Source organism: Parasteatoda tepidariorum, chromosome 5 (assembly GCF_043381705.1).
Source record: "Parasteatoda tepidariorum isolate YZ-2023 chromosome 5, CAS_Ptep_4.0, whole genome shotgun sequence".
Taxonomy (NCBI): domain Eukaryota; kingdom Metazoa; phylum Arthropoda; class Arachnida; order Araneae; family Theridiidae; genus Parasteatoda; species Parasteatoda tepidariorum.
In genome coordinates, this window is record NC_092208.1 from 90,854,332 (window position 1) to 90,881,395 (window position 27,064).

Genomic DNA, 27,064 nt, shown 5'->3' on the forward strand with positions numbered 1-27,064 from the left:
ACTCCAGAGGCGATCGAAGAGGCTTTGAAGAAAAAGATTGATCCTGAAGAAATAGAACTTAAAGTCAAAGAGCTAAGAAAAACACAAAAGGGAGACATGATGGTAGAGTTGGAGACTAGACAAGATCTAGCACTGTTAAAAGAGAAAGACCTTAGTAACAAAATGACTTGTGAAGTGCCTCCTAGACGCAAACCGCGTATTATAATATTTGAGCTACCTGAAAAAATCACCAAAGAAAACCTCTCCAAAAGCCTAAGAGAGAACAGTGATGATTTTAAAGAAGGGGAATTTGAAGTAACATTCCCTATAAAAGCTAAAAAAGGAGTGCAATGGGACGTTACTATGAGGCCAATGAGTTTTAAGAGGCTCCTAAAACGAGAGAGTGTCAACATCAGTTGGAAATGTCATAAAGTAAAAGAGTACTTAAGACAGCTCAGATGCTACAACTGTAACCGACTCGGGCACATGGCCAAAGACTGCGGCCACAACGAATCTTGCTCAAAGTGTAACGAGGCAGGTCACCATGCTGCTACCTGTGAAGGTAAACCTAAGTGCGTCAACTGTCATGAGACGAACATTCAGTTCGGCTCTATCTTGCGGACTGACAGACCATAGTGCCCTCAGAAGGAACTGCATGTCACAGAAGAGAGTAGTCTAGAGAATCCAAAGGAGAGCCGACTATTGGAGCTAATTTAATACAACATCGATTTGTAAGCCTGATGGCTCCATTCAATCTGCTGTACATACCAACTTTGAAATGTATTTTTTCTGCTCAATTTGTTTGTAAATTTTAATAAAGTTCCTTGGTTTAGGACCTTCCAGGCTTGGGGCAGCTCGGTGGATCGCGGTGTGGTGGTGGTCTTCCTGCTGTCGACACTGTTTTAGCTGTGTCTGCAGAGGATTTGATGCCACCTCTCGGAGGGGTTTTTGGACTCGTGGTCTTTTGCTTCATCGTTGCGGTTCCCGTTTATTGGTCTCCTTGCTCTTGAACGTGACTATGGTGCTATTTAATTTTGCGTGACTCGGGGCCTTGCCCTGTGTACACTAACTGCTCAGGGTGGGTGCTTTCGTGACGGCTAGTCATTACTCCGAATACCCAAATGATCATTTCCTTTTGCCTGCACACACATGCGACCTATGATGTCAGTGCAAAAGCAAAATGACGTGTTAAAGTTTTTTCGCACAAGTCAGAATGTTAATTAATGTGAAATGCAACTCCGTATCGCACATCGAATTTGATGAAATATAATTCTTTCTTTTCTACGGCTTTTACTTAACTTAGATTTTTTATTTGTCTGTAGATTTTATTGTAAACCTGATACATTTTTGCTTTGCGAACCTGGCAACTTTGATGCACAATTAGTTTGTTTATGTTCCCCATGGCTTCGTGCCGGTCTTTGTGCTAGGAAATAAATAAATAGCGAAGTAATTTAAATATTTGTGCGAGAATTTATCCGAAAGAATTATTCTGAAAAAATATTTTTTTTCAAATTTTTTTTTAATGGCGGGCACTTGGAACTATTGTCTATTGGCCTCAGAATGTGCCAGAACTGCCACCCTCTTCTCGTTACCCAGTGGGCACCTGTGGCGAAGCCACGGCGGTGGAGCAGCGTCGCCCACGTCACACAACCACAAACCCGTTTATAGGACGGGTCACATTCGCACATTCCCACACAAAGGAGAAAGGACATAGAACACAAAGAGAGAGAGAAAGAAACATCCATGCCCAGAGCAGGATTCGAACCCGCAGCCACTGGCTCCGCAGTCAGGCCCGCTAACCACTCGGCCACCTGGCCGGCTTCTGAAAAAATATAGAATGTGTGACTTAAGAGAATTGGTGCTTGACTAGCTTGGCTTACTCGAAATAGAATTGAAAGAACAGTTCCATCGTAAACAAATGCCACGTTTCAACAGCCAGTCATAATAGAGATCAGGAGGACCCAGACTGCGAAACTTGCAGGTATCCCATGATGTCTAATAAGTAATAAGGAAAATCAACGCGTTCGAGTAACGTTGTCGAAAATAGTAGTTTGTTAACTACTCGAAACTGTGTGTTAATTTAATTTTTAATTATACTTTGGAACGTGTTTTTGCGATTCTAAACCATGTACAATCTATAATATAAATTCAAAACAAAAATTACGCTATGCACTAAAGCCTTAATTCATGGGGACAGATTGTAGCAAATCTTAACCTATCGTGTGTTAGCTGCTATCAATTGAATTATTTCCAGTGCTGAATTATACAGACGTAACTAAGCTTTTTTTTATGTGAAAACACCAGGAATTAAATTAGTTACAATCTTGTGCAGCTGCCTTTCAATTTTGAACATGATTATATAATGTAGCGTTAATTAATACAGATTTATTTTTTATTGTTATTTATACCCTGCATAAAAAGTGGCATTCCACTTGGATAAAAATTAAGAGAATAAATAAAAAATGGCTTCAATGTGCTACGGAGACTTAAGCAAGAAACATTGTGAATAAAGCACACATAAACTACAGAAATGGTCATTCAATTCTAGTTTAAGCTTGCTCCTCTGCTCTGATTGGTTAAACCACTTTACACGTGCTAACCTCTGTACTTTTATAATATCACTTAGTATCTCGACACTAAGGAAGGTTCTTGTTTATCGAAACGAAACTATAATATGTCCAATTCTGTATTTTTATTTTGTGCTTTATTCGCGTTGCTTTATTCGCGTTGTTTTCTCATTTACGCGTATTCTTTGATCATATAAAAGGTTTGCTATGGATGAATTAAAGTTGAATGCTGCTGAAAGTTTTTTTGTTTTGTTACACAAAATGTTAAAGTGTTTTTCAAATGCTAATATTTGATTTAAGAATCATGATTTAAGTACACAATAAGTAAACCATAATCAAATGAAAGTTTGTTTTATTATTAGCTCTAATGTTTTTTTTTTCTTTTTTAGAGTAAGCTATCTGATGAAATGTATTCCTTATGCAAATTACCAGATGACAAAGTACACGAAACTTCCCTTCCTCTGCGCCAACTTTTCCCCGCAGATTGGAATATTTTCGACTGCCAATATGTTAAAGAAGTAGGTTCTAAGGTCTTAGACTTCAGGAGATAGAAGTTAAGTTTTAACGGAAGGTTGTTAAGTGGACAAAATGCGTTTCAGTTGTGTGTTTTAAACGTTTTCCTCGGGTACTACGTACAGGATTGCACTTATTAAATTTCTATTAAAATAAATTGTCATTACTGTGATATCAATAGATAAACAGATTTTCAGGAATGCACATGCATTTATAAATAATGCAAAGATGAAATAAAACTTGCAATACTGATAAAGGAAAAAGGCTTTTTTCTTTTGTTTTGGAAAAAATTAATTAATAACAATTAATTGATGATAATTGATAATAATTTCTTTTGCTTAAGATTAAAATGTAGATATGTAAATAAATAAATGAAACTGCACAGGTTTTTCTAGCAATTAATAAAGAAATTTAAAGAAAATTACTATCAAATTATAAAAAATGTAATTGGTGTTTAATATTTTTAATTAAAGCAATTGTCACTAGTAAAAAAATGCAAGAAGTGAAAAAAGCAGATAGTGTACCGAAAGTCGATACCAATTGTTCAGTTTATGCAGTACAGAGTGTGCAAAGCTTTGAAGGAAAAGCACCAAGCAATCAAGCATTTTTTTTCTATTTTTCTACTTTGGGATTGTTTGTACCTGATAGGAATCAGTTGGAACACCTTCCACAATATTTTATTTGTTTCCTCACAGAATCAAAATTCATTGTAAAATCAGGTTCAGGTTTCTCGTTAATTTTAGGTGCGTGTCTATGCATACTTATATGATACAGACAATTCAAAACCTAATCTAGGAAATAGGTAACTTGAAAAGATAATTATTTTGTTGATCATAAGCATTATTATTACAATGATCGATATTTTCTTCTCTCTTTGAAATTTTGTTTTGTTAAGCCACAGTATTAAATCATATATTCGTATTGTAATGTCATCGTTTTGAATTATAGTCAAATGCAAATTTGCTGCAATTGGCCATACGAACGTCTTTAGCTGAATCATGGTTTCATTCATGCTAAATAATTGTACTATTATGCCTATTACTATTATATCTATGTACAAAATTCAACATCAACTTTAAATTTTACCAAAGTTACATTGTGTTTTTGTTTACTCCAAAATATTCAAATGCAGGTTGAACTTTCAATAATCTTACAATGTGTAAAAAAGTTTAATTAATAATCGTAATAGTGCTTTGTCATGATAGCTCTTAAAGCATAGTTTTAGAATCTTTGTGAAACAATTTTTAAAAAAATGCTTTTTCTTTCTTTATCAAACATTACTTTTTGATCCCTACCATGCAATGCTTGTTTTTAATTTTAGCAAGGATTTTAAAAAATATAGAATGTGGAAGGTTAGCACCAAATGACCATCATGGAAAAACTAATTGATTGTTGTGCTTGCTGAGGTTTATTGTTTTTCAAACAGTCTCAGAGATTGATAGATAAAATGTCCAGTTTTTAAGTGACTGCTGATTTCTGTTTCAGGGAGATGGTGATGGTAGGTGGGTGGAGTGGAAAGATGAAGTGGCCAAGGCACCTGCCATTCCCAAAGATATCCAAGTGAATCAGATAATTGTGGCCACAGTCGACACTGTACGCTATGCTAACCTTTTGAATTTGTTGGTGAACCATGGGAAGCCTGTTCTTTTTGTGGGACCTACTGGTACTGGGAAATCTGTCTACATTACTGTGAGTCATTTCAATTCACTGTTTATTTTTAAAGGTCACTGCTGTTAAACTATACAGGCTGTTTTTTTCAAATGCATCGTTGTGTCACTCATTTTGAAAAAAAAAGTAATTAAAAAGAAATTAAGAGTGTCATGGTAATATTACTCAATCAAGGCACACATTGCAAAATCGAAACCACTTAAGAGGGAATGAAACGCAAGCTAACAAATGGAACTTCTTTTCAAACTTCCACTTTAATTACATTTTATTTGTGTATTCTTCCAGGATTTCCTCCTGAATTCTGTTAATACCAATGTTTATAAACCTCTATTCATAAACTTTTCTGCTCAAACAAGTGCTGGACAGACGCAGAATGTTATTATGGGAAAGTTGGATAAGAGAAGAAAAGGTGTTTATGGCCCTCCACTCGGACACAAAATGGTAAGAAAATATAATGTGTCTGCGTTTTTCATTTTGAAAGTACAAAACTTTAACCAAAATAACAATCAATTTAAAACTGAAGTAATGGCCTAAGACTATCTGATGGACAACTCAATAAGAATTGTTTTTTAGAGTCCCTTATTTCATATGAAATTATAACTTTTATGGAGTAAAAAAAAATACTTTTTTTTAAATCTGGTACTAGAAAGATTTCAATATGAAGAAATTCTAAATTTTTCTTTAAATAAAAATATTGTGATTTAATTTTTTAATGCTTGTAAACCTAGCTGTTTGCATAACTGTTATTCTTAAATGTTAGGTTTAATTTTGTCCACTTTTATCTTTCTTCGTCTGAATTGACAATGAAAAAATATGAGAATCCAGAGTTTTTTGAAAATTAAAAATGTTGTTATCTAGCTTTTTAATAGGAAGAAAATTCACAGTTTTATAACAAATGAAACCACTGTGACCAAATTTCTTGATGCTTGAAAACATACATTTTAGCTGCTTCGTTAACAATCACAAACATAGTCGAATAATTATAATTGTTTAATTTATTTCAATTTTTGACAGGGATCTTTATACAGTGTCCGTTTTAATGATTATGCTCAATAATAAACTTGTCGTTACATACAAGTGCCCATGTTTAATATAAAACTAGCAACTAAGGAATTAAAAGATGAAATAAACATATTTTCCACTTTCTATTTTATTTTGACCAACTATTTTGAGTTGAAATACCTAGACTAGCTGTGCTTATCTACAGATTATAGACTGGTGTGGAAGTTTTTGCTAGATGTAATAAAAAATATAGTTTTTAGTCATACAGATTTTAGTTAGTTTGATCTCATTGATAGTACTGAATATTTGTTTAAATTGTAAGTTGCGAAGAAGAAAATAGTAAAGTATTGCAATCAACAAAAGGTTCACTTTTTTTTTTTAAAACTTGTACATGATTTTTTCTTGAAAGTTGGAGGATAACTTGGTTATAGGCAGCTTACACCGAATAATCGGAATAGCAAATTTCTCGCAATGTGCCATATTTGTTACATGGAGATTTTACTGACTGCGGTTGTTACGAAAGGACTTGTATATTTTGTTTTTTATTATAAAGGAATGCAACATAACACAGTATGCTAAAACGCATTTATGATATTTGCAGGTGATATTTGTGGATGATCTTAACATGCCTCAACTGGAGACATATGGTGCCCAGCCCCCTATAGAGTTGTTGCGCCAGTGGCTCGATCACTGGACATGGTATGACATGAAAGAAATCCTTCCAATCAAATTAGTAGACACACAGCTCATTGCTGCTATGGATCCCCCTGGTAAGACATCCCTCATAGATTAAGAAACTTAGTCTTGCAGCGACTAATGAGTTCTCTTCATACAAAACACAGTGATTAAAAATAATCCATTTTTTTTAGGTTGAAAAATTCAAAAAACTAAAAAATGAATGAAAATGTTTATATGACTTTTTTATGTTGTTCAAATTAAAGAGGAACAAAAACTAAATACTCTGATCATTTTTTCCACTTCTGTTTATTGTAAAAATTTTGCTTCTCCTTTATATTAATTCTAATCACCCTAATAACCAGAAAATTTTTGCTTTTAATATTTTCTTTTTACAAGTGCTTAACCTTTGCTAAGATTCATTTTTTTTTAAATTCCAAACTTAACTTTGTCCTCTCCTCTGCTGCTAACTGTGGATTTATCCCTTCTATTGCTGATTCAGATACTTGCTGAATTTACTGAACTCAACCCTCTCTTCTTCTAATCCTTACTGTACACTTGTTGTTATACCGTTTTTCTCCCCTGCTTGCTACAAAATTGATCAGTTTTGGTTCTTAAGTCATTTTCAGTTATATTCACTGACAGTATTGAATATCACCGAGGCATTTACCACTTATCTTGACACTGCAACTTTCGCTAGATCGGTAAAATGAGGCAAGCTTTATTTTGGATTAAAAGAACATGATAGAAAGGTTCGTCATTAAGAATTCAATAATTCATCGAGTGCCGCACATTGTCAGAACCTTGAGCATCAATTCAATTTCGATAATTTCAAAATTTTTTCCATTCCTGTCACATCAGCTTGCCTTGATACCTTGTTATCTTGTTTCATTCATATGAACGGCGATTCGCTTGATAACGAAATAAGTTCCTCACTAACTCCCTGTAGTGGTTGGAAATACAACCTACTCAGCTTTGTCTGTTTTGGCCACTACGATTTGCCTAGTTCTCTTTTTCACCTTTATTTATTTTTCGTTTTTTCATTGGCAACTTTACGTTCTCCGTTTCATATTTATTCATTCACGTGTTGCGAGTCTTGAGAATGAGCGCCTATTTTTGAGCATTCAAAGCTTGTAGAGTTTTGTTTAAATTCTTGTTTCAACTGAATGTCATTTCCACTTCAGTTCTTTGAGATTTTTCATATACTTCCAAAATTAAAAATGATTGTTATTCTTCTTTAGGTGGAGGACGTAATCCAGTCACTCCTCGGTTCTTAAGACACTTTAACACCATCACAATCAATGAATTCCAGGATGACATTATGAGAACAATCTTTAACAAAATATTGATGTGGCACATGGAAACAAGGTAAATTATTTCAGGAAGACTCCTAAATTTGTGACAAGTATTTTTTGAATAGGCTATAAAAAATTATAAAATTGTAAATCGGTGACATACAAAATTTAAAATTTTTCAAAATTAATGAACTATAATACAATTTGTTCAAAACTTTTCTCTCTTATTAATTTTTTTTAATTTTTTCAAAACATTGTTTTTTTACCTTATTTTTATTTTTTGCTCTACTTAATTGCATTTTTTAATTCTTACAAACTTCAACAATCAGAAAAGTTTTATTAGCAAAATAAATATACTATGAATCAATTTGATGCAAAAATGCAATATCCCCATGATTAGCAACAAGTTTAAATGGGTACTTAAGTTTCGCATTGAAAATATCCAGGTTATTGGTTCAATTTTAGAGGTCATTTAAGAATCCTATCTGTTTTAAAAACCTTATGTTGGTTTCCCATAAATCACTTGAACGTGTCGTAACATGAGTATTTTTCTTGTGTGGGGCTGGTAGTCCAACTCGACCTTGAAGACCAGGGTGCTCTCCTTGTTTAGGGTTACATATCTTTAGAATGAACTCGGGAAAAAATGTCAAAAGATAATAAGACAGAAAGCAGGAGAACCAAGGTCTAGTGGAAAACCCAGCATTAGATGTGAAGAAGACCTGAAATTACTAGAAATAGTCGCCCAACAGAAAATAATAGTCCAAAATCTTAGAGAGTCCAGGGCTCTGCAAGGGCTGTAGTGCAAGGATCTTTCCACTAAAAATAGAGAGAGCGCTGGTGGCTCAGAAGATAGAGCGCTCACCTCCCAATGAGGTGATCCGGGTTCGAATCCCAGCAATGGATGGTCGAAACGAATTCCGCAGTAATAGACGGATCATGGGTTAGAGTCCCTTTGTCGTCCAGTTAACCATGGGAGGTATTCGTGGTTTTCCTCTCTATGTAACGCAAATGTTAGTTCTATCAAAATGTCCTCCATGAAGGCAAATTTCTCCCAATACTTAATCCAGGAGATCTTCTGGATTGTGTTCAAAATGACAAGGCTACAGAGTTGAACATTGGTTGTCGTAAACTCAGAATTGGATCCGGTGTTCAATGACTGTTATATATATAACAAAAAAAAAGGTAAAGAGTTATAAGGGTTGTTCTATGTGTGGATGATGCTAGATGTTTGCTTCTCTTAGGGGTTTTGGTGAAGATTTTAAAGCGTGCATAGGTGATGTGATTGATGGCACTCTGACCATCTACAAAGAGGCCATCCTTCAACTTTTACCCACTCCAGCCAAATCTCACTACACCTTCAACCTACGTGACTTCTCTCGGGTCGTCCAGGGATTGCTGCTCTCTTTTCCGAAGACAGTCCAAACTGTTACCGCCCTCAAACGGATCTGGGTTCATGAGGTAAGAAATAATCATGCAATTATTTTGTCACTACGGGTGAAATAAATAATTTTCTGACACCACGCTAAATAATTATTCCTTACATTTAACTTCAAGTTAAGTTTCTTGACTTTAATACTCCCATTTCGCTCCGTTCATGTCATATACACAGGCAGACCACACATACATTTTTTATTTTACTAAATATAGAAGGAAATATGTAGATTGTAGTTAATCACTTTTACCGCTCTTAAGGTCTGGTTTCTTAGGACAAGCGCCTTATCTGGACGTCAGCGGGACGTCAACGTCTCGCTGACGCCAACAAAATACTGGTTTATTAGCTCAAGGCCTGGTTTCTTAGAACTAGCGCCTTATCTGGGCGTCAGCGGAAAGTTGGCGTAGAGCTGACTCCAAAAAAATACTTTTTTGTTAGCTCAGCGTGAGCAGTCGGTCAAACGCAGACATTATCTCTCATTGCGCATGCGTTAATAACGTAAACAAATATTTATTTTGAATTTGTATTGACTTTGTTATTGTCGACCAGTGTTTTAGAGAACAAATAATGACTTTGTCCAAGAAAATACACATTATAACTGAGCTAAATGAAGAGTGCTATGTTTAATGAAGAAGCTATGTTTAATGTCAAAATCAAAATCTTGGCTGATTTTTATGTGCTGTAGGATGTCCGCCATTGCTTCTGTGGTTAACGTCACGCTGTAATCCAACTGCAGTTGAGTTGAACGGCAATTGTAGTTCAAGATGAGCGTTCGATGACGTATACTATCAAACTCACAAATGGACCAATCAGAGGTTAGCGCTGATTTCCAGCTGACGGCGTCCTGTCCTAAGAAACCAGGCCTTAACAGAAAATACTAAACAACTATGGAGGCTAAACATTACATGTAACTGAGTCAGGGCTCACATTGGTATCCTAGGCAACGAGGAGGCGGATCAGGCAGCCAAGGAAGCCGTCAATCTCAGCCAAATCAATTTAGAGGTCCCAAGTTCCAAGGCCCAGATCAAAACAATCATCAAATCCACCAACCTAAATAGATGGAAATCAGAGTGGCAGAGCTCCGAGAGAGGNTTCCATTTAGTTTATTAATTTAAAGTAAGATTTAGTCCATCGCGTCTATTAAGAGATTTACGCAATAAATAAAATCTTACTACCACTTAATATTTATTTTATTAATCTGGGTTCACACTGACTTATTTGCGTAGGTTGACGAATTTTCGCGTAGGTAGACGAAATTTCGAATAACTTTGAAAATCTTGCTAACACTTTTATTTTTTAAATGTGGGGTTTCATTTACTTCATTGTACACAATTGTAAGTTTACGTTTAATTGTAAGGCAGCACGATTCCGGAGAGATGCTTTGCCTGTTTCTGCCAACGCCAAAAGTTGTCGGCATCCCATTTTTCATGCCATACGTTCATTTGTCTTTGTCGACCCCCTAATAATCAGAATTGCATGAATTTCGGTTTCGGAGATTATTTTTACACGCGAAATCGAATGCAATAAAAATTGTCCTGTTTCTTCAGAAAAATCACGACTTTGTGTCAAAAAAAGCATATTTCGCCATGGTAACAAATAACATACATAATACATTGAAATACACATCCATAAGTTAAGGATAATGCTTGGTCCGGTAAATAAAAGGTTCAGAAACAAAACAAATGTGATTTATTCATAAAGAACAGATAATTTATCAAACAGAAGATTAAGAATAAAAAAAGATGATGTAGGCATGATTATAAAAAATATATATCATAAAAAATATCTCCTTTACAAAAACTTGATAATATACAGTTGGTATGATTGATAACATATTGTATATCTCCCACTCGATGAAATACAAGGCTTATGCATGCTGAGTATCAAATCTTAGAGCTGACTACTTCACGCAGCAGGCAATGATCAGCAAAGTAGGAGATGGTTAACGGCGCTGCAACTCGTCAGCCAAGAATGCCCCACACATGCTCTATAGGATTCAAGTCAGGTGATAATGCAGGCCATTCCATGCTGGTGATATCCTCTGATTGAAGGCATTCGTTTACGGAGAGGATGGACCTTGTCTCCCATAAAAAGAAATTCTGCACCTATGGCATCCCTAAACAAAAGTACATGTTGTTCCAGAATGATGTCAAATATAGCCAGTCATGGTTTCGATTTGAAAGGCAGGTCTGTTCTGCAGCTTAGTATAAATCCATCCTAAATGAGCAATCGTGCACCGCCGTTATGTTTGATGCTTACTTGATGGTAGCGAGTACCTCCTGGTGATCTTTAATTTACGTGTCCGGCGTGAATCAGACTGCAAGTTAATTTTATACTTCTCGGAAAACATCACACAAGCCCTCTCTGACGATGGCCACATTTCATGTTCACTACTCCAGGCTAATCACTGGTAACAGTGAGTGTCTATGAGTGGAACGCATCTTAAAGGCCTGCAATCATCTATACAAATATTTCTTAAACGTCTGTACACGTTTTGCTTTGAAACTGTGGTAGCTGATGAGACAAGTCAATTGCCATGCTTCTTTTGGCAGTTACTGCCAACTACCACTCTTCATTCGGCATTATAACTCGGGGGGGGGCAGCCTGTACTGTAACCTCTACTGACTTTTCAATCATCTTATAACTGTTGGCAAAGTCTAAAGATGACACTTACAGCAATTCCTAGTTCCACGGATACTTTTGTCTGAGTACGCCCACATTCTAGACGGCTGATAATTCTGCGAAGCAAAAAATCGTCCGTATGTGTCGTAACTATTCGGTTATGGCATAGTGAGTGACTTTCAGAACGCTTGTGATTAATTTTACTTCTTTGCCATTTCTATCCTTCTTTTACACTCTCGTTATATTAATGTCATCTAACGGCATATTCTTGAAGATGTGAGGGATAACTCTACAGGGGAAAGCTTTACTTTGGAGTTCCGTGTGATTCTGAATTATCCTTAATTTATGGACACAAGTGTATTTTCATACACTTTTCAGAATGTACATCTATAAAAATGATCGAAAGTTATTCATTTATTTTGCCGCTGTACGTCGCTTGTTTGCCCCAAGAGCCATATTAATCCTGAGAATTCGTAGAAAGGCCAAAAATTTGCATTTTGATTTAAAAAAAATGGCTAAAAATTTCATATTAACGTGTCTGCCGCGTGATTACTAAAAATGCTATGTGATAGTCAGTATAATGATTTGGTTTAAGTGTGAGAGATTGTTTTTAAATGATATAAAAAATATTTCCTCTCTCAAACAATTATTTGAAAATTCCCAAAATACCATTCATTATCACCAAGAAGCTTGTTTTTTTAGGAATGATTTCATTTCAGGTTTTGCGGGTGTTTTACGATCGTCTTGTAGATGAGGCAGATCGAAATTGGCTCTTCAACTGCGTTAAAACTGTGAGTCAATCTGTACTCCACGAAGATTTCGATCAGTTGTTATCCAACTACAGTGAGGATGAAGGGGGTGTCGTGACAGAGGATGACACGCGATCCCTCATGTATTGTGACTTCAGTGATCCAAAGGCCGACAATCGTCTCTACATGGAGGTGCAGGACTTCAACTCTCTCAAGACAATCATCGAAGGGTATCTGGATGAATTCAATAACATGAGCAAAAAACCCATGAGTTTAGTACTCTTCAGGTAACGATAGAGAATAATTTATACAAAATAAAAAAATTATGACTGGAATTACTTTTAATTTAACTGAGGGCCGCTCAAATATTAAGTAAGCATATTTTTGATCATTTTGGACTCCCTCCGTAGTCAGCAGAAATAAGCAAAACACAATCCCCTTCCATGTTTGCGTAAAAAAGTTCCAACATTCTTAAATTCACAATGCTTAAAACTCTCAACAAATAAAACCCTCTAAAGAAATTTTTTTTTCCAATTTTTTCTTTCCTTAAATCCAAGTTTGACATTTTTCTTCCTCAAATTTTTTGTGCCATTTTTTACTACGTTTTTTATTACATGATAATTTTAATTACAATTTTTCATCATAATTTTTTATTACGATTTTCTTACGTAAAAAAATCGTAACATCGCCCCTTACTTTTGCTTTAATTTCTACTTTTGCTTTAGTAATACAATCATAGGATTAAATTCAAATAAAAGATGTAACCTAGTATGAAACAAAAAATTACTTTTGAATTCATTTCATAAACTTTTGAGTAGAATATTCTCTCAATAGAAGAAGTACTTTTGAGTAGAATATTCTCACAATAGAGGTAATACTTTTGAGTGAATATTCTCTCAATAGAAATAGTACTTTTGAGTAGAATATTCTCTATGGAAATCTTTTACGGTTTGTTTTTGTGTTCATAACTCTCGACCTTCTGAAGCCAGTCGGAAAAAAAAATTCCAATCTTTTTTTCCTTAAATCTAACTTTTATTCCAAGTTTGATATATTTCTTCATGTAGTTTTTTGTTGCATTTTTTACTACGTTCTTTTGAAAAAATTTTGAAAATGAAATGATATTTTGAAATAAGAATTTAAGCTGAAATTTTGATGGTTTGAGGGATGAACCTTAAATATGTCACTGAAATTCAGAATATGAAAGATGAAACTTTGATGGTTTGAGAGACACACCTTAAAAATGTCACTTAAATGCTCAACATGGTATTTAATACTACAAAATCAAATATAAAATTCAAATCATTCTGAATAATATTTTTTTTCGATTAATTCAGATATCTGTGACTTAAAATGTAGGAGGTAGTTTCAATCTTAAATGTATTATTCTTATAGTGTAAGGATTCTTGATAATTTCGATTTTATCAGGAAGGCATCTATGTACAACTTTTTTCGACTTTCTATAACTTTTAGAAATTTAACTTAGGATTCTGAATTTTTTTACTGGAATTTATCATAAGTACAACCATTATTTAAATGTAAACACTTTTTTGATAGAAATCAAAGAACCTTTATTACTTAACTTACTTCAAAACGTAAATTTGAAGATGAAAATAAAGATATTATGCTGTTTTGAACACACAATCAAATAAAACACAGTCATAAAAATCATGTTAGTGACATGAAATAACTTTATATGAGCAATAATTTATAGTCTTTTTAAAACTATTCTAGTTCAAAGAAATTGATAGATGAAAAGTATTTTTTTAAAGTTTAAAAGAATTAATTTCTTTTGTATTTTTATATAAAAAAAGGTTATTTTAAAGAAATAAAATATATAACACTCTTTTATACTTTTTTTAAACCCATACTAGATTAAAAAATTCAAAAATAAAAAGTATTTTTTAAACTAAAAGAAACTTATTTTGAATAATTTTCTTTGGATTTTTTTAGAAAAAAGGAAATGATTTCGAGGAAAAGAATCATGAATTTTTATCTATATTCAAGTGCTAGCATCAATTTAAGCAGCATGACCAAATTTTAACTTATTAGATTCATTACAAGTTGAGTAATCTTGCATGCAAGATGAAAAAATTTGAATTGAGAAAAACAATACTTTAAATAAATAATTTCAATTAAAATACTTGCAGATGATTTCAGATTTAAAAATAGGTTTTCAGCGAGTGGATTATACCTCAAAATAAATTAAATATTAATACTTGTTTAAAAAAATCGTGAATTATTTTTGAAAAACCCTCTAGATTCCTTAATTAAAAGAGTTGTCGAAAGGCTTTTTTATGCTAATTTTACTTTCTGCTAAATCTTAGGATTCAGTAACTAATTACGTGAATCAAAACTTGTTTATCAGGCGATCATTTTTTGCAAAAAAAATTTATTATTATTCCTATTTTTTTAAATTTATAATTAATCAAAACTATTTTGAATTATGAAGTTGGCTCTGCTTTTGCTATTTAATCTTTCGATAAATCGTCAACCATGGATCTCTTCTCATGCCCCTAACTGTCCGTTGGGAACAATTCACTTCTGCCTCTCAGCCCCAACTGTTGAATTTTTATCTCTGCAGAAATTCTTAATGTGAAGAGAATTGATTCTCTTGATTCCTTTGAGGGACTTTCTTTCTTTCTTTCATTATTTCTAAGTATGGTCATATTCTCTAAATAATAAATAAATTTTTCTTCAAATTAATTTGTATATTTTTATGGGCGAAATACCCCTTCATAACAACGTTAGGATGTATCTCAGACGGCCAAAAATTATACTTCAATGCTATAACGAAGCTACATCCACTCTACAGTAAAGAATTGGAACTAAACTGTATGAAAGCTTCGTTTGCTTAATGATTGTAGACTTCATTACGCAGGTACGTGCTTCATGAAAGGCAAAAATGTTTGCGAGAAGAAAATGAGATTCCTTTTGACATCGCTGTGAATGTTCATTTCATGAGTCAAGACTTTTGAAGTGCGTGGCAGGATTTTTTAAAAAATACCGGGAGATTTCTTTAAGAAGAAGTTAACTTCTTTTTACGAAAGTGAGTGGTTAAAATGGGCAACCAGTCAAATTCTCATTTTTTCACGTTAACTACAGTGAAACCTCCAGGAAAGACCATCTCTATGTAGCGTCCACTTTTGGAAGACACGGAAGTTTTTCCGTCTATTTTGTGTCGGTGAAAACAACCAGGAGATACCAAAGGTCAAATAAGGAATTTTAACAAAACGAATTAAAATGTATTCAAAATATTTGTATGAGGCTCTTATTTAGAGAGAGCTCTTTTTGACGATACAACGACGATCATGTTGCAGTCAGAGTGCACTAAACACGATGCCATCAATGATTTACTCTTAGAGTGGAAAATTAAATTAGAAAGAAACAAGCTATTTCAGGAAAAACAAGCAAATCATTCCTCATTTTTTAGAGTTAACTAATTTTTATGATCTAAAATTAAATGCAAACGTAAACGAAAAGCATAATTTTTTTATTTATTTAAAATAGTTTCATCATTCGTAATTGGTAAATTTGTTTTTTTTTACACATAATTATATCAGTTGGGATCATTTTTTATTCATAGATCCGTCTTTTCATTGACGCCAACAGAAGTGGCACCAAGAAAATGACACTGACTAAAATTAAAATCGTTTGCAAAAAATCATGTACCTTCGATAACAATTTTGAAGTCAATGGAGGTTAACCTCCAAGAACATCCATCAACGACCATTTTACAGAGAAACGAAGAGTGGTCGCTCTGGTGAGGTTTCACTGTATTGACTGTGTGTAAAGCCAAAGCGTAAATATTTTCCTCATAAAAGACTCATCTTCGCTCTGAATTTAAACGAAAAACCAGTTCTGTAGCATTCGAATTGCTTTTTTCTTTCTTGAACATACAAAGCAGAGCTTGTTACGCAATAGAACAGGTTGAACTTCTGTCCTTGCTTCGGAGGTCATCACCTATGAGGAAAACATCAGCATTCAAACCGAAGTAGTTAAGAGGATCCGCCCTGTTTGCGTTAGATATTTTGTTTTATAACTGTCGTTGTACAGCTTCCCTAATGTTTTGGATTTACGACTACTAATGTTTAACTCCGTAACCTTGTCATTTTGAACCCAATCCAGACGACAAGGGAACTCCTGGATCAAATATTGGGTGAAATTTGCCTTCGTGGAGGACTTTTTGATGGAACTAACCCGCATTTTCGTTGAGCGGAGAGGAAAACCAGGAAAAAATCCCACGGCAAGGGGACTCTAGCCCATGATCCGCCTGCCACTGAGGATATTTCACGTCAGCACCGGGGTCGGTGCAAGCCGGATGTAGAATTCGCCCAACCATCGCTGGGATTCGAACTCGGTTCACCTCATTGGAAGACGAATGCTTAATCCTCTTTGACACTCACTCGCAAATTTGTAGTGATAGAGAATTTTATGTATTTCATTATATCGATATTTTATAGATTCGCCGTTGAACATTTGTGCCGCATATCGAGAGTTTTGAAGCAGCGACGGAGCCACGCTTTGCTGGTGGGAGTTGGAGGATCAGGCCGGCAATCCTTAACTCACTTAGCTGCCCACATATCTGATTACGAACTTTTTCAGGTAAACGGTTTATATTTGCAATTAAGAAAAAGCATTCTCTTATATAAGTGATAAATGCCTACAAAAAATGTAAAAATATTAAGAACATTATCCTGCTACAAAACCAAATTATTTGTCTGGTGGGTAGTGAGGCATTCTTATTTTGTTATGAATGACTTTCACCTTTTATTCGGATTTCTAACCCCCAAAATATAGCCGCAATCTGGGAAATAGGTTCTCAGTTGCTTGATCAGGAGAGCAATTCAAAATGTGGAGCCTTTAATGTTAATTTTACTTTTTGCGTATTTCATCTTAACTCAAAAATGTTTTAAACGAGTTAAAAAAAAATTTTGCTCACAATCATAAAATTCATTTAGCCAAAGATTATTAATTCTATGCAAAAACAACTTTTTGTGAGTATTTACTATTTCTTTGTTAGTTTATTTTATAGCAGTCGGAAAAATTTTGAATTGTAAGTACGCAATTTTTTTCATCATTTTAGAGAATGTATTTTTAAATGGCAGAATACAAAATATGAGTAAATGGGTCTAATAGTTAGTTCCTGAAAAATTGACTTTTTCAAAATTCTATTTCTCAGCCTCCATTTGAGAATCTCAGAATCTATTTTGTATTTTGCCGTTTAAAATTGCATTCTTTAAAATGATGTTAAAAATTATGTACCCTATAGTTCAAAAATTTTCCGACTATTATTAAATAATATAATAAAAAAAAAATATGTACTAAAAGTTATATTTTGCATGGAATTATTTCTGGATGTCCGAATTTTACAATTGTTTTCCAATTTTTCTTTAATTCAGTTAAAAATCTCGAGATATGACGAAATATGTAAAAAGCAAAATTAACATTAAGGAGACAAGACTTGACCTGACCAAACTATTGGGACCATTTTTCCCAGATTGCGACTACCCCCTATATTTTTGGAGTCAGAAATCCGAATTCATCGGGAAAAAAGGTATGTTTATTCGGAAAAAACATGTTTTCGTCTCTGATTTCGTACCTAATAATATCGTCCGCACTAATTAATTAGCATTTTTAAAAGTAACTGTATAATATTATCCAGTTATTTATTATTTTTATTAATTTTTAAGTAACTGTATAATATTATCAGCTTAAAACTGTTGCTTGCATTTTTAAATGACGGGACCTTCAAATATTTTTCTTTTAAGCCGAAATTTTTAGGAGCTTTTTTTTCGTAGGCAAAATGTTTATAACTGATTTTTTCCTTGTTATTGCAAAATTCCTTATGTATTAGGTAATTACTTATTTTCTGAGATCCCTTGGCCTCTAACAGTAAGCCCGAACTAATTTCAAGAAAAACAGAGAGATTTTTTTAAGATCTAGTTGTGTAAAAAGGTGTTAGAATTAATTTAGGCTTTTTTTTGCATTCAGGTGGAGATAAGTAAGAGTTACACAATGACAGAGTGGCGAGACGATCTCAAATTGATCCTACGGAAATCCACGGCCACCGATCAGCACGGCGTTTTTCTCTTCAGTGACAACCAGATTAAGGAGGAATCCTTCCTGGAAGACATCAACAACCTCCTGAATGTGGGAGAGGTTCCAAACCTCTTCGCACCCGACGAGAAACAGGAGATCTGCGAGAAGATGAGACAGATTGACAAGTAAATAACACTCCTTATTTTTCGTAATTGAATCCACAGAATGCATTTTAGAATATTTAATGAGAAATGATTTTATGACCTTATTGTCTGCTTTAATATGCATGAGTAGAAACTCGTGCAACTCTTTCTTTGAACAATATGCTTAAGAACAAAGAAAAGGATTTAAGACTGTAAAGTTGCATAAAATTATTGCTCGTAATAATTTTCATTAAATATTTAGGGCTTGCTACAATAAATGAAACAATTTGACATGATGATCTATTGCAGGGAGCACTACATCAACTTTTTCTCGTTGCTTTATTTAGCAAATCATATGTAATAAAGGGAATCAAAACCATGTAGAATCTAGTTCTTAACCACATTTGGCACTATGTATCAAATGACTCTTCATTGGTTCTTTTCATTGTCATAGGTTTGTGTGATACAGAAAATCAGAGGTGTAGTAAATGGATATGATAGTTCGAGATCTTAAACCATTTTGAAAATAGCTGTTTTGTTTAAAAAGATTTACCAAGAACATTATGGTTTAAAAATCATCGGTTATTTTGAAACATAGTTTTAATACCATGCATGTGTTAAATTCCATATTATTGAATAGAGTGATTTGTAGGCCAAAAGTACAGCACAAAGTTAGATATTATAGAATTAAAAAACAATGAAGTTTAACAGTTAATTATTGTACTCAGAGCTAAAATCTGCATGCAATCAGTATCAAGGCAGGAAAATGAGTGTTGGAATTTTTAACTGCATAAAAGTCATATCGACGCGTCTGTTAGTATATGTTAGAGGTCAAAGTCGTGACCTTTATCTAAAATTAAGCTGTTCTTGAGTATTTTGTCCAAAAAAAGCGAGATTTCTTGTACAAAATCTGAATTAAAGTAAATAAAGCTATATAGATACTCACAAACTATATATTTGTAAAAAAAAATTTTACTACATTTTTTATTTAAAATAGTGAAATATTTGATGTTAAAAATTTGCAACATGAATGGAATTGATTTGCAATTGTTTATTTAGGCAACGTGAAAAATCCCAACAAACAGACGGTACTCCTGTTGCTCTGTTCAACATGTTCATCCAGAGAGTGAGGGACCAGTTGCACATTGTCTTGGCCATGAGTCCCATTGGGGACTCCTTTCGCACAAGGCTAAGAAAATTCCCTTCTCTGGTCAACTGTTGCACCATTGATTGGTTTCAGGTAAATAATTATAAAGAAGACTTCAAAACAAAAGTCTTAACCGACTTTTGGGTAACATGCAAAAATTGTATTTACCATCTAATGAGAGAGAATTGAAATCTTGATTTCTTTTTATAATATTCACCATATATACTAAAAAAGCAAACAAACCCTACCAGAAGTATTGAGGTCCTCTTCTAACGTCATAGCATTGTTTCGTTTTTTTACGTTTTCACGGATTTGTTTGTATATACTCGGAATACTCAGTTATTCTGAATTTAATTTTTGTGTTGTATTTTTGAGAAAAAATGTGTTCTTCCTATTTTGAAATATCAGATGAAGATTAAAAAAAAGAACTTTGGTAAAAGGTATCCTATATTGATTTGCAATTACTTAATTATTGAGATGTGGATTTACGCAATTTAGTTTACACCAGCAGAAATTCTTCTATCTGAATCTCCTACCGGAAGTTGAAACAACCTTTACAAATACTGCCCCCTACTGTGGAGAGCATGAAACATGGTAGGGGTGAATAACAATTACAAATTAACGAATCTTTAATTTAAAGAGTATGTAATAATGTAAAGTATATTAAAATTTACAAGTTCATTTATCGATCATGGTCTATGATAAGTAAGGAAAGTTAATTTATTCTACTTTGTTTTCAATGAAAGTTTTTTCCTAAGTAAAAAAATAAAATAAAATAAAAGTGTTTCTATGCATTTAAATTCTTAATGTTATTCAATTCTTTAATATAATACTTAATATCTTATCTTAAGCTCTTTAAAATTTCTTTTTGAATCTCTTTTTTTGCTATGGAATGGAGCCACAGTTGAATGCTTAAAAAATGAAATAAAGCTTTTCAATTAAAAAAAATATTGAAATTTTACGCCATTTTCACTATTATTCACTAAAGATTGGGGAAAATTAGCCATACGACAGCTGGTAAAATGGAGTTTTGTGTCACTTAAATACAAATATCTAAAAGTGCTTAGAACTATTCAAAATTCTCTAAAATCTAAAAATATCGGCTTATTTCAAATATTCATCTTAATAACTGAAAGCATATTTAAATTTAAGGCGTGGCCTGAAGATGCGTTGGAAGCAGTTGCCAGTAAATTTTTGGAAGATGTTGATTTGACAGACAAAGAGAGGGAGGGCTGCATCTACATGTGCAAGACTTTTCACACCACCACCCAGGATCTTTCCGAACATTATTTCTCGAAACTGCAGCGCCACAACTATGTCACCCCAACATCTTTCCTAGAACTGATATCAACTTTTAAGACTTTACTCGAGAAGAAAAGAAAGTATGTCACTTCGTTTGAATTTTATCCGCTACCTAAAGGGTGTCTCAAAATTTACGCAAGATTTGAATTAAATAGAAAGTTAATTATTTATCGTTTGAACCAGAGAAAAAGACAGTTTGACAGCAGGCAGTTTAGGGTTTGTAGAAATTCAGTCTTACAATTATGAACAACACGTTTTCATCGAACAAAGCCCATGAAGCAATCCATTTACTGCAGAAATATTTCAACAGAATTGACCACCAACAATCATGCGATTTAATATTATTGAACTTCTTTCTATAGGGTTATTTGAAATGAAAGGTCAATCATCAATAATCTCTCACCTACCCGTGCATTGAAGGAGGAGATTCAACATTTCATCAACGAAACTTAGCCATATTTATGCAAAAGGGCCAATTTCAATAAAAGAGTGTGCGCATGTGCCAGCAAAGCTGTGGAGGTTAATTTGCCCAAATTGCTATTCTATTCATAACCCTATCCTATATCATTTAAGTTTTAATTGAAATATGTATATTGAGAAGAAAAAATATATTGAGGAGAATATACCTATATATATAAAAAATATCAAAATATATAAAATATATTGAAAAAAAAAACTGTGTTTTCTTTTTAATTCAATTCTTGAATGAAGTTTGGGACACACTTCATTATTTTTTATTTTCTCATCAACAAGTTTACAAGTTTTTATTTTTTCTTACAAGATCAGAAAACTTTTTACTCACAAGAAGAATACGCAACCACCAATGCTTTCGTTAGACATAATCGTGAATGTAAATTTTTTATATTGTTATGAATTTCTTTAAAATATATAAATTAGTTAAGAATGAGAATTGTTATTAGACAGTAAAGATATTAATTTACGAGAGAAAAAGTATATATATATATATATTATATATATATNCTGCATTAAATTTCATTTGATTCTGATGATTCTTTCATGGTGTTGCATTTTCTACAAACAGCAGTTTATATATATATATATATATATATATGTAAAATACTGAAGCTCAAAAAATTTCTCTTTCCATAACGGCAAAACTTTATCTGGAAAACCAAAAGCAAAATTTATTTAGGCCCATTGAGTAAATTAAATTACAATTACATAAGAGTTGAGTGAATATAATGATAAGTCAATTTTTAAAAAAAAAATGTATAAGAGAGCGCTCCTTACGATCAGTTTTCATGAGAAAAAATTGAATTTCAAGATATTTGTGTATTGTGCTGCCCGCTTGCAGAAATTTGAAGAGACATGTAAAGTACGCTGCTGAAAAAAATATTAGGAAAGAATTCAATCTAAAAATATCACTTTTGAAAAAAGTATGACTTATCATTGCACATTATACTCTCGATATCTCAAAGTTGAAAGGACGATGATAGATTTTCGAGATAACAAGTTCAGAACTAAATAGGTTCTAAAAAGTAGGAAAATATATTCTAAAATATTACTCTAAAAAGTAGAATCATGAAACGTAAGAATAACTACTAATAAATAAGAATGTAATGATTGTTACCTATAAGTCTAAATGCAACAATGATAATTTTATTTTTAAAAGATAAAGACAAAAATAGTTATGCATTAAATAGAAAATAATTTTCTATAATAAACTTATGTTATGATTTTTCCAAAATAATTCATTTTCTATTTCGAAAGAAATTCGACATAAGAAGGTTTTAGAAGAAACTCTCCGACATAAGAATTGAAATTAACATTAGGTGGACATATAATGTCAAGGGAAAAAATATTTTTTTGATATAACAAGGTTTCCGAGGTAAAGAAATAAAAAGAAGTTCGAGATATTGTTCTTGAAGTTCGATTGTGCGATATTGTTCTATTGTTCTTGAAGTTCGAGATATCGAGAGTATACTATACTTTATATTGAGTTGCAGTACATGTATATCATAACTTAGCTTCTCCTGTATATTTTTAGTTACTTTCCTTTCTCAATTAAATGTAAATCTGTGACCTCTAAAGTCACAATTATTTTTACATAAACAAATTCCGATAATATACATTAAGGATGATGGTCATTATGTCACACTCTGTTTGTAATAATCCACTTCTTCATCTCAAACTTCATCTCAAAATTATATTTCAGGGCTATACTGAAGGCTAAAAACAGGTATGAAGTGGGTTTGCAGGAATTGCAGAATGCAGCTGGTGCAGTGGCGCAGATGCAGGAGAAATTGACCAGCTTGCAGCCCACTCTAGTGGTTGCAGGGAAGAAGGTGGAGGAGCAGATGGCAGTTGTTCAAGCAGAATCAGCAGACGTTGCCGAAGTGGAAAAGAAGGTGAAGCAAGATGAATCCTTGGCAAATGAGCAGGCAGCCGCTGCCCAGGCCATCAAGGATGAATGTGATTCAGATTTGGCAAAGGCTGTGCCAATTCTAGAATCTGCTCTTGAAGCTCTTGACATATTGACACCAGCAGTAAGGCAGACATTTTATATTTCACTTGTTAGTATAAAATCATATAAATGTCACGATTATTTTACTTTTAACTTTCCTGCAAAGAAGACCTCTGTAAAAATAGAGTTACTCGCTATCTCTGTAAAAAGAAAAGTTGCTTTTGTGTTTTTTTTATTCTAGTTCGCAAGATTAAGTGCAATTGCTTTCATAGAATCCTGTCCTGCTGCCTGATTGTGGTTGAGGTCCTAGAATGAAACAAGTATGACTGGAGCGTATATGTCTAGGGCCATCCTATTCATAAAGAGCCATTCCCTTATGCCTTAGCTAAGGTATTGTGTGCCGAGTCAAAGTCAGACTTCAATCGTTTGGCACTTCATAATCCTGGACCTCCTCAGGCTGCATTGTCTACCTTTCATCCTTAAAGCTTACCTTTTATGAGCGAAATGCATTTTGAGTCTGGTTGATACCTCAACATCAATTAGTTGCCAGCTATACTACAGTTCTGCTGTGGTTCATTGTTGTTTAAAAACACATAACCTCCTGGATTTTTTGTTGTTTAAAAACACCCAAGGTAATGCAATTTGACTCATGCCTCAGCGTTATCATTAATTGGTGGTCAAAAAAGCCACCTGCGCAATATTCCTGGTGTGGTGTTTAGGTGTTTAAAAACCTATGGGTTTATGGTCTTGATTTAGACATTGCTGTCGATCAAGTGAGACAAGAAAAAACAATTCTTTAATCATTTTTTATTTTAAAAATAGCATCATCACGCCAACAAAAGGAACCCCTCAGTAAAGAGATGAGACGAATTATTTATCGATATTATTGATATCTGCTCCAGTTATTGACAATTCTTAATAAGTGCATGTGTTTTTATTTCTTACAAACTTTAATTGAAAGAAATAATCTAAACGGACTTATGCTTGAATTTAAGCATTTATTTTTCTTTCATTTCAAGTTCCGGTTTCCACTAGGAAAGCTTAAATAGTTTAATTGCATTCCGTCTAATAGATGAGATTTCAGTACCTCTGGTATCAGTGGCTGTGGGAAATACTGACGTGAATTAAACTAATACGAGTATGAGCCATCGAATAATGAAATAAAACTAAACTGCCAAAATAAACTATTTATTAGAAACCTTAAAATGAAAACTGAATTAGAACATACCTCAACTTCCAAAATAGTTGGGAAAAGAAAACTATGCTCCCTGAAGCTCGCATAAAGCTAAAGTACTAAAAATAAATAAAACCTTGAAGAATTCGACGATTGAATTCTAAGGTAAACACGCTATGCGAAATCGCTAATCCAACTTACAAGCAGACTTATTGTTCCAGTTAGCAAGAGTTTCAGAGCGCATGCGTTACAAATCAACAAATAACAAATAAGAAAAGATTTCTTCTAACAAGTTATTGTTAAATTATTCATTAACGGCTGAACAGTGGCTGGGATTTTTTGATTGTCATTAAACAAAATTAACCCGAGTTTGAATTGATTATCTATCAAAGTATGTAAGAAAATTAATATTATTAGAATTAATAAGAATATTAATATTATTTTTATTAAAAAAAATAAGGCATGTATAGAATTTTTTGGACTTATAATGGTTGATGAGAATGTTGAAACAAGAAACAGTTATTTTCTCTTGATATGTCTGATTAATAAAAAAAAAAACTAAAATTAAACTCAGTGGTACGACGGCCCATGGAGGGTCAAAGCCTACTGTGACCGTCTCAGTTTTCTTGAACTTGAGTTCTAGAACGTAGGAGTAGATGTTCTGATTGGGTAGTCAGCCGTACGCGGAATAATCAGTTTTTAGTCTATTATCATGCTTGGTACTCATTTTTATCGATTCACTGAATGGATAAAAGGCTGAGTCAGTCTTGCGAGGTCGGAGAACAGAATCCGTGGCCTATTAGCGGCACGGTTACTAAAATAGTCTTTATGGATTTCTTTTTAAAATTTAATATTAAAAGGTACGCGTTTCTTTCAGGATATTACTCTAGTTAAGTCAATGAAAAGTCCTCCCGCAGGTGTTAAACTCGTCATGGAAGCCATCTGTGTACTCAAAGGAATTAAAGCCAACAGAATAAAAGATCCTGCTGGAACTGGCAAGCGATTTTTTTTGTATCTTCTTTCAATTAATGTCAATACTACAAATAAAAATTGTTTCATTCAGTTTATGTAAAAAAACAACACATCGACCTTTTCAGTGTTTTATTTTTAAACAGCAAGTTGAATCTTTTATTAAAACCGATACTCAGTGTCACATCTTCATCAGTAGGCTGAATTAGAGCCCCTGAATTAGACAGGCCGACTCATCATCTATTTTTGCTCCAAAGAGCTAACATAAGCACAATACTAACATAACGTTAACTTGTGAATTTTTTTGCTCCAATATTGCTTGATAGGTCAGCTCTGATAGGTCATAGTATAGGAGCCTTCGGCTGAATATCAGGAAATGGTAAGACGTCAGAGGTTACGTCATATAAAAGAGATACAGTTAAAGGTAAAACCTTAAAGTGAGAGTTAATTAAAAGTGATTTCCAAGCTTTTGAAAAAATAGGGAAAGATGTCTTGAAGCACTTTGAATTCTTGCTAACAGTTTCATGTTATTACTTTTAGCTGCATATTTACCTCTTTAGTGTGAAATAAATTCTGTTGAATGACCTTTCATACTACTAAGGAACACAGAAACGCTTTATATAAAAGATTTTACTATTTCTGATTTTTGAACTAAGTTTTTTAATGACGTTTTATTTTACACACTAAAGATAACTCTATTAACTGACTTTCAACTTCTTATCGTTTCCTCTTGCAATCAAAGAGACTTTCTTTCATCAGTAGTGATTCGTTACACTTCAGTAGTGTTTTTCTTGATTAAATATCAACGCCCAAATGCATATTCTTATTTTTTTTTAAATTTCATTTTGTAAAAGGATTCTAAAGACATAGATTAAGGGTTGTAGTTACATAACATTTTACATAAAGGCACATTATTTAGTCTTAAACGAGCATTTATTTACTGATTTTTTATTTGTGAACTAAATAATGAAATTTAAGTTTTGTGATTTATTTGCAAATAAATGAATTTGGTAGATATTCTTTCTTCAATATGTAATTTTGTACACTTATGCGCATGAACTCGTGTACCACCTTTATAGGAAAAATGATTGAAGATTATTGGGGACCCTCCAAGAAGCTTTTAGGGGACATGAAATTTTTAGAAAGTTTGAAAAACTATGACAAGGTAAGTGAAAAATAAAACTCCAAATCATTTAATTTGTTCGAAAGAATTTTGTGGTAAATTAAAACAGAAACAGATCATAATTTTTTCTTTCATTCTGAATTTTCTTAATACAAGTGTTATGGAATAAATGAGTTAAATTTTTTCCCAGATCAGATCCTTTTCAAATGAAGTCACCAAATTGCATAAATTTATCACTTT

General features: G+C 33.2%; 1 protein-coding gene across 1 annotated transcript in view; it reads left to right on the forward strand.

The window, feature by feature from the left end:
• The window catches only part of LOC107452390 (Dynein heavy chain at 36C), a gene marked incomplete at its 3' end in the record, with an annotated part of 105,807 nt that overhangs the window by 41,987 nt on the left and 36,756 nt on the right, over positions 1–27,064 (forward strand). Inside the window, 14 exon segments of the mRNA XM_071180783.1 lie at positions 2,936–3,064; positions 4,545–4,748; positions 5,013–5,168; positions 6,331–6,499; positions 7,646–7,772; positions 8,941–9,157; positions 12,473–12,789; positions 16,963–17,104; positions 18,494–18,726; positions 19,744–19,924; positions 20,984–21,213; positions 23,310–23,640; positions 25,610–25,727; positions 26,781–26,866. Of these exon segments, the coding sequence (XP_071036884.1) occupies positions 2,936–3,064; positions 4,545–4,748; positions 5,013–5,168; positions 6,331–6,499; positions 7,646–7,772; positions 8,941–9,157; positions 12,473–12,789; positions 16,963–17,104; positions 18,494–18,726; positions 19,744–19,924; positions 20,984–21,213; positions 23,310–23,640; positions 25,610–25,727; positions 26,781–26,866 (2,640 nt within the window).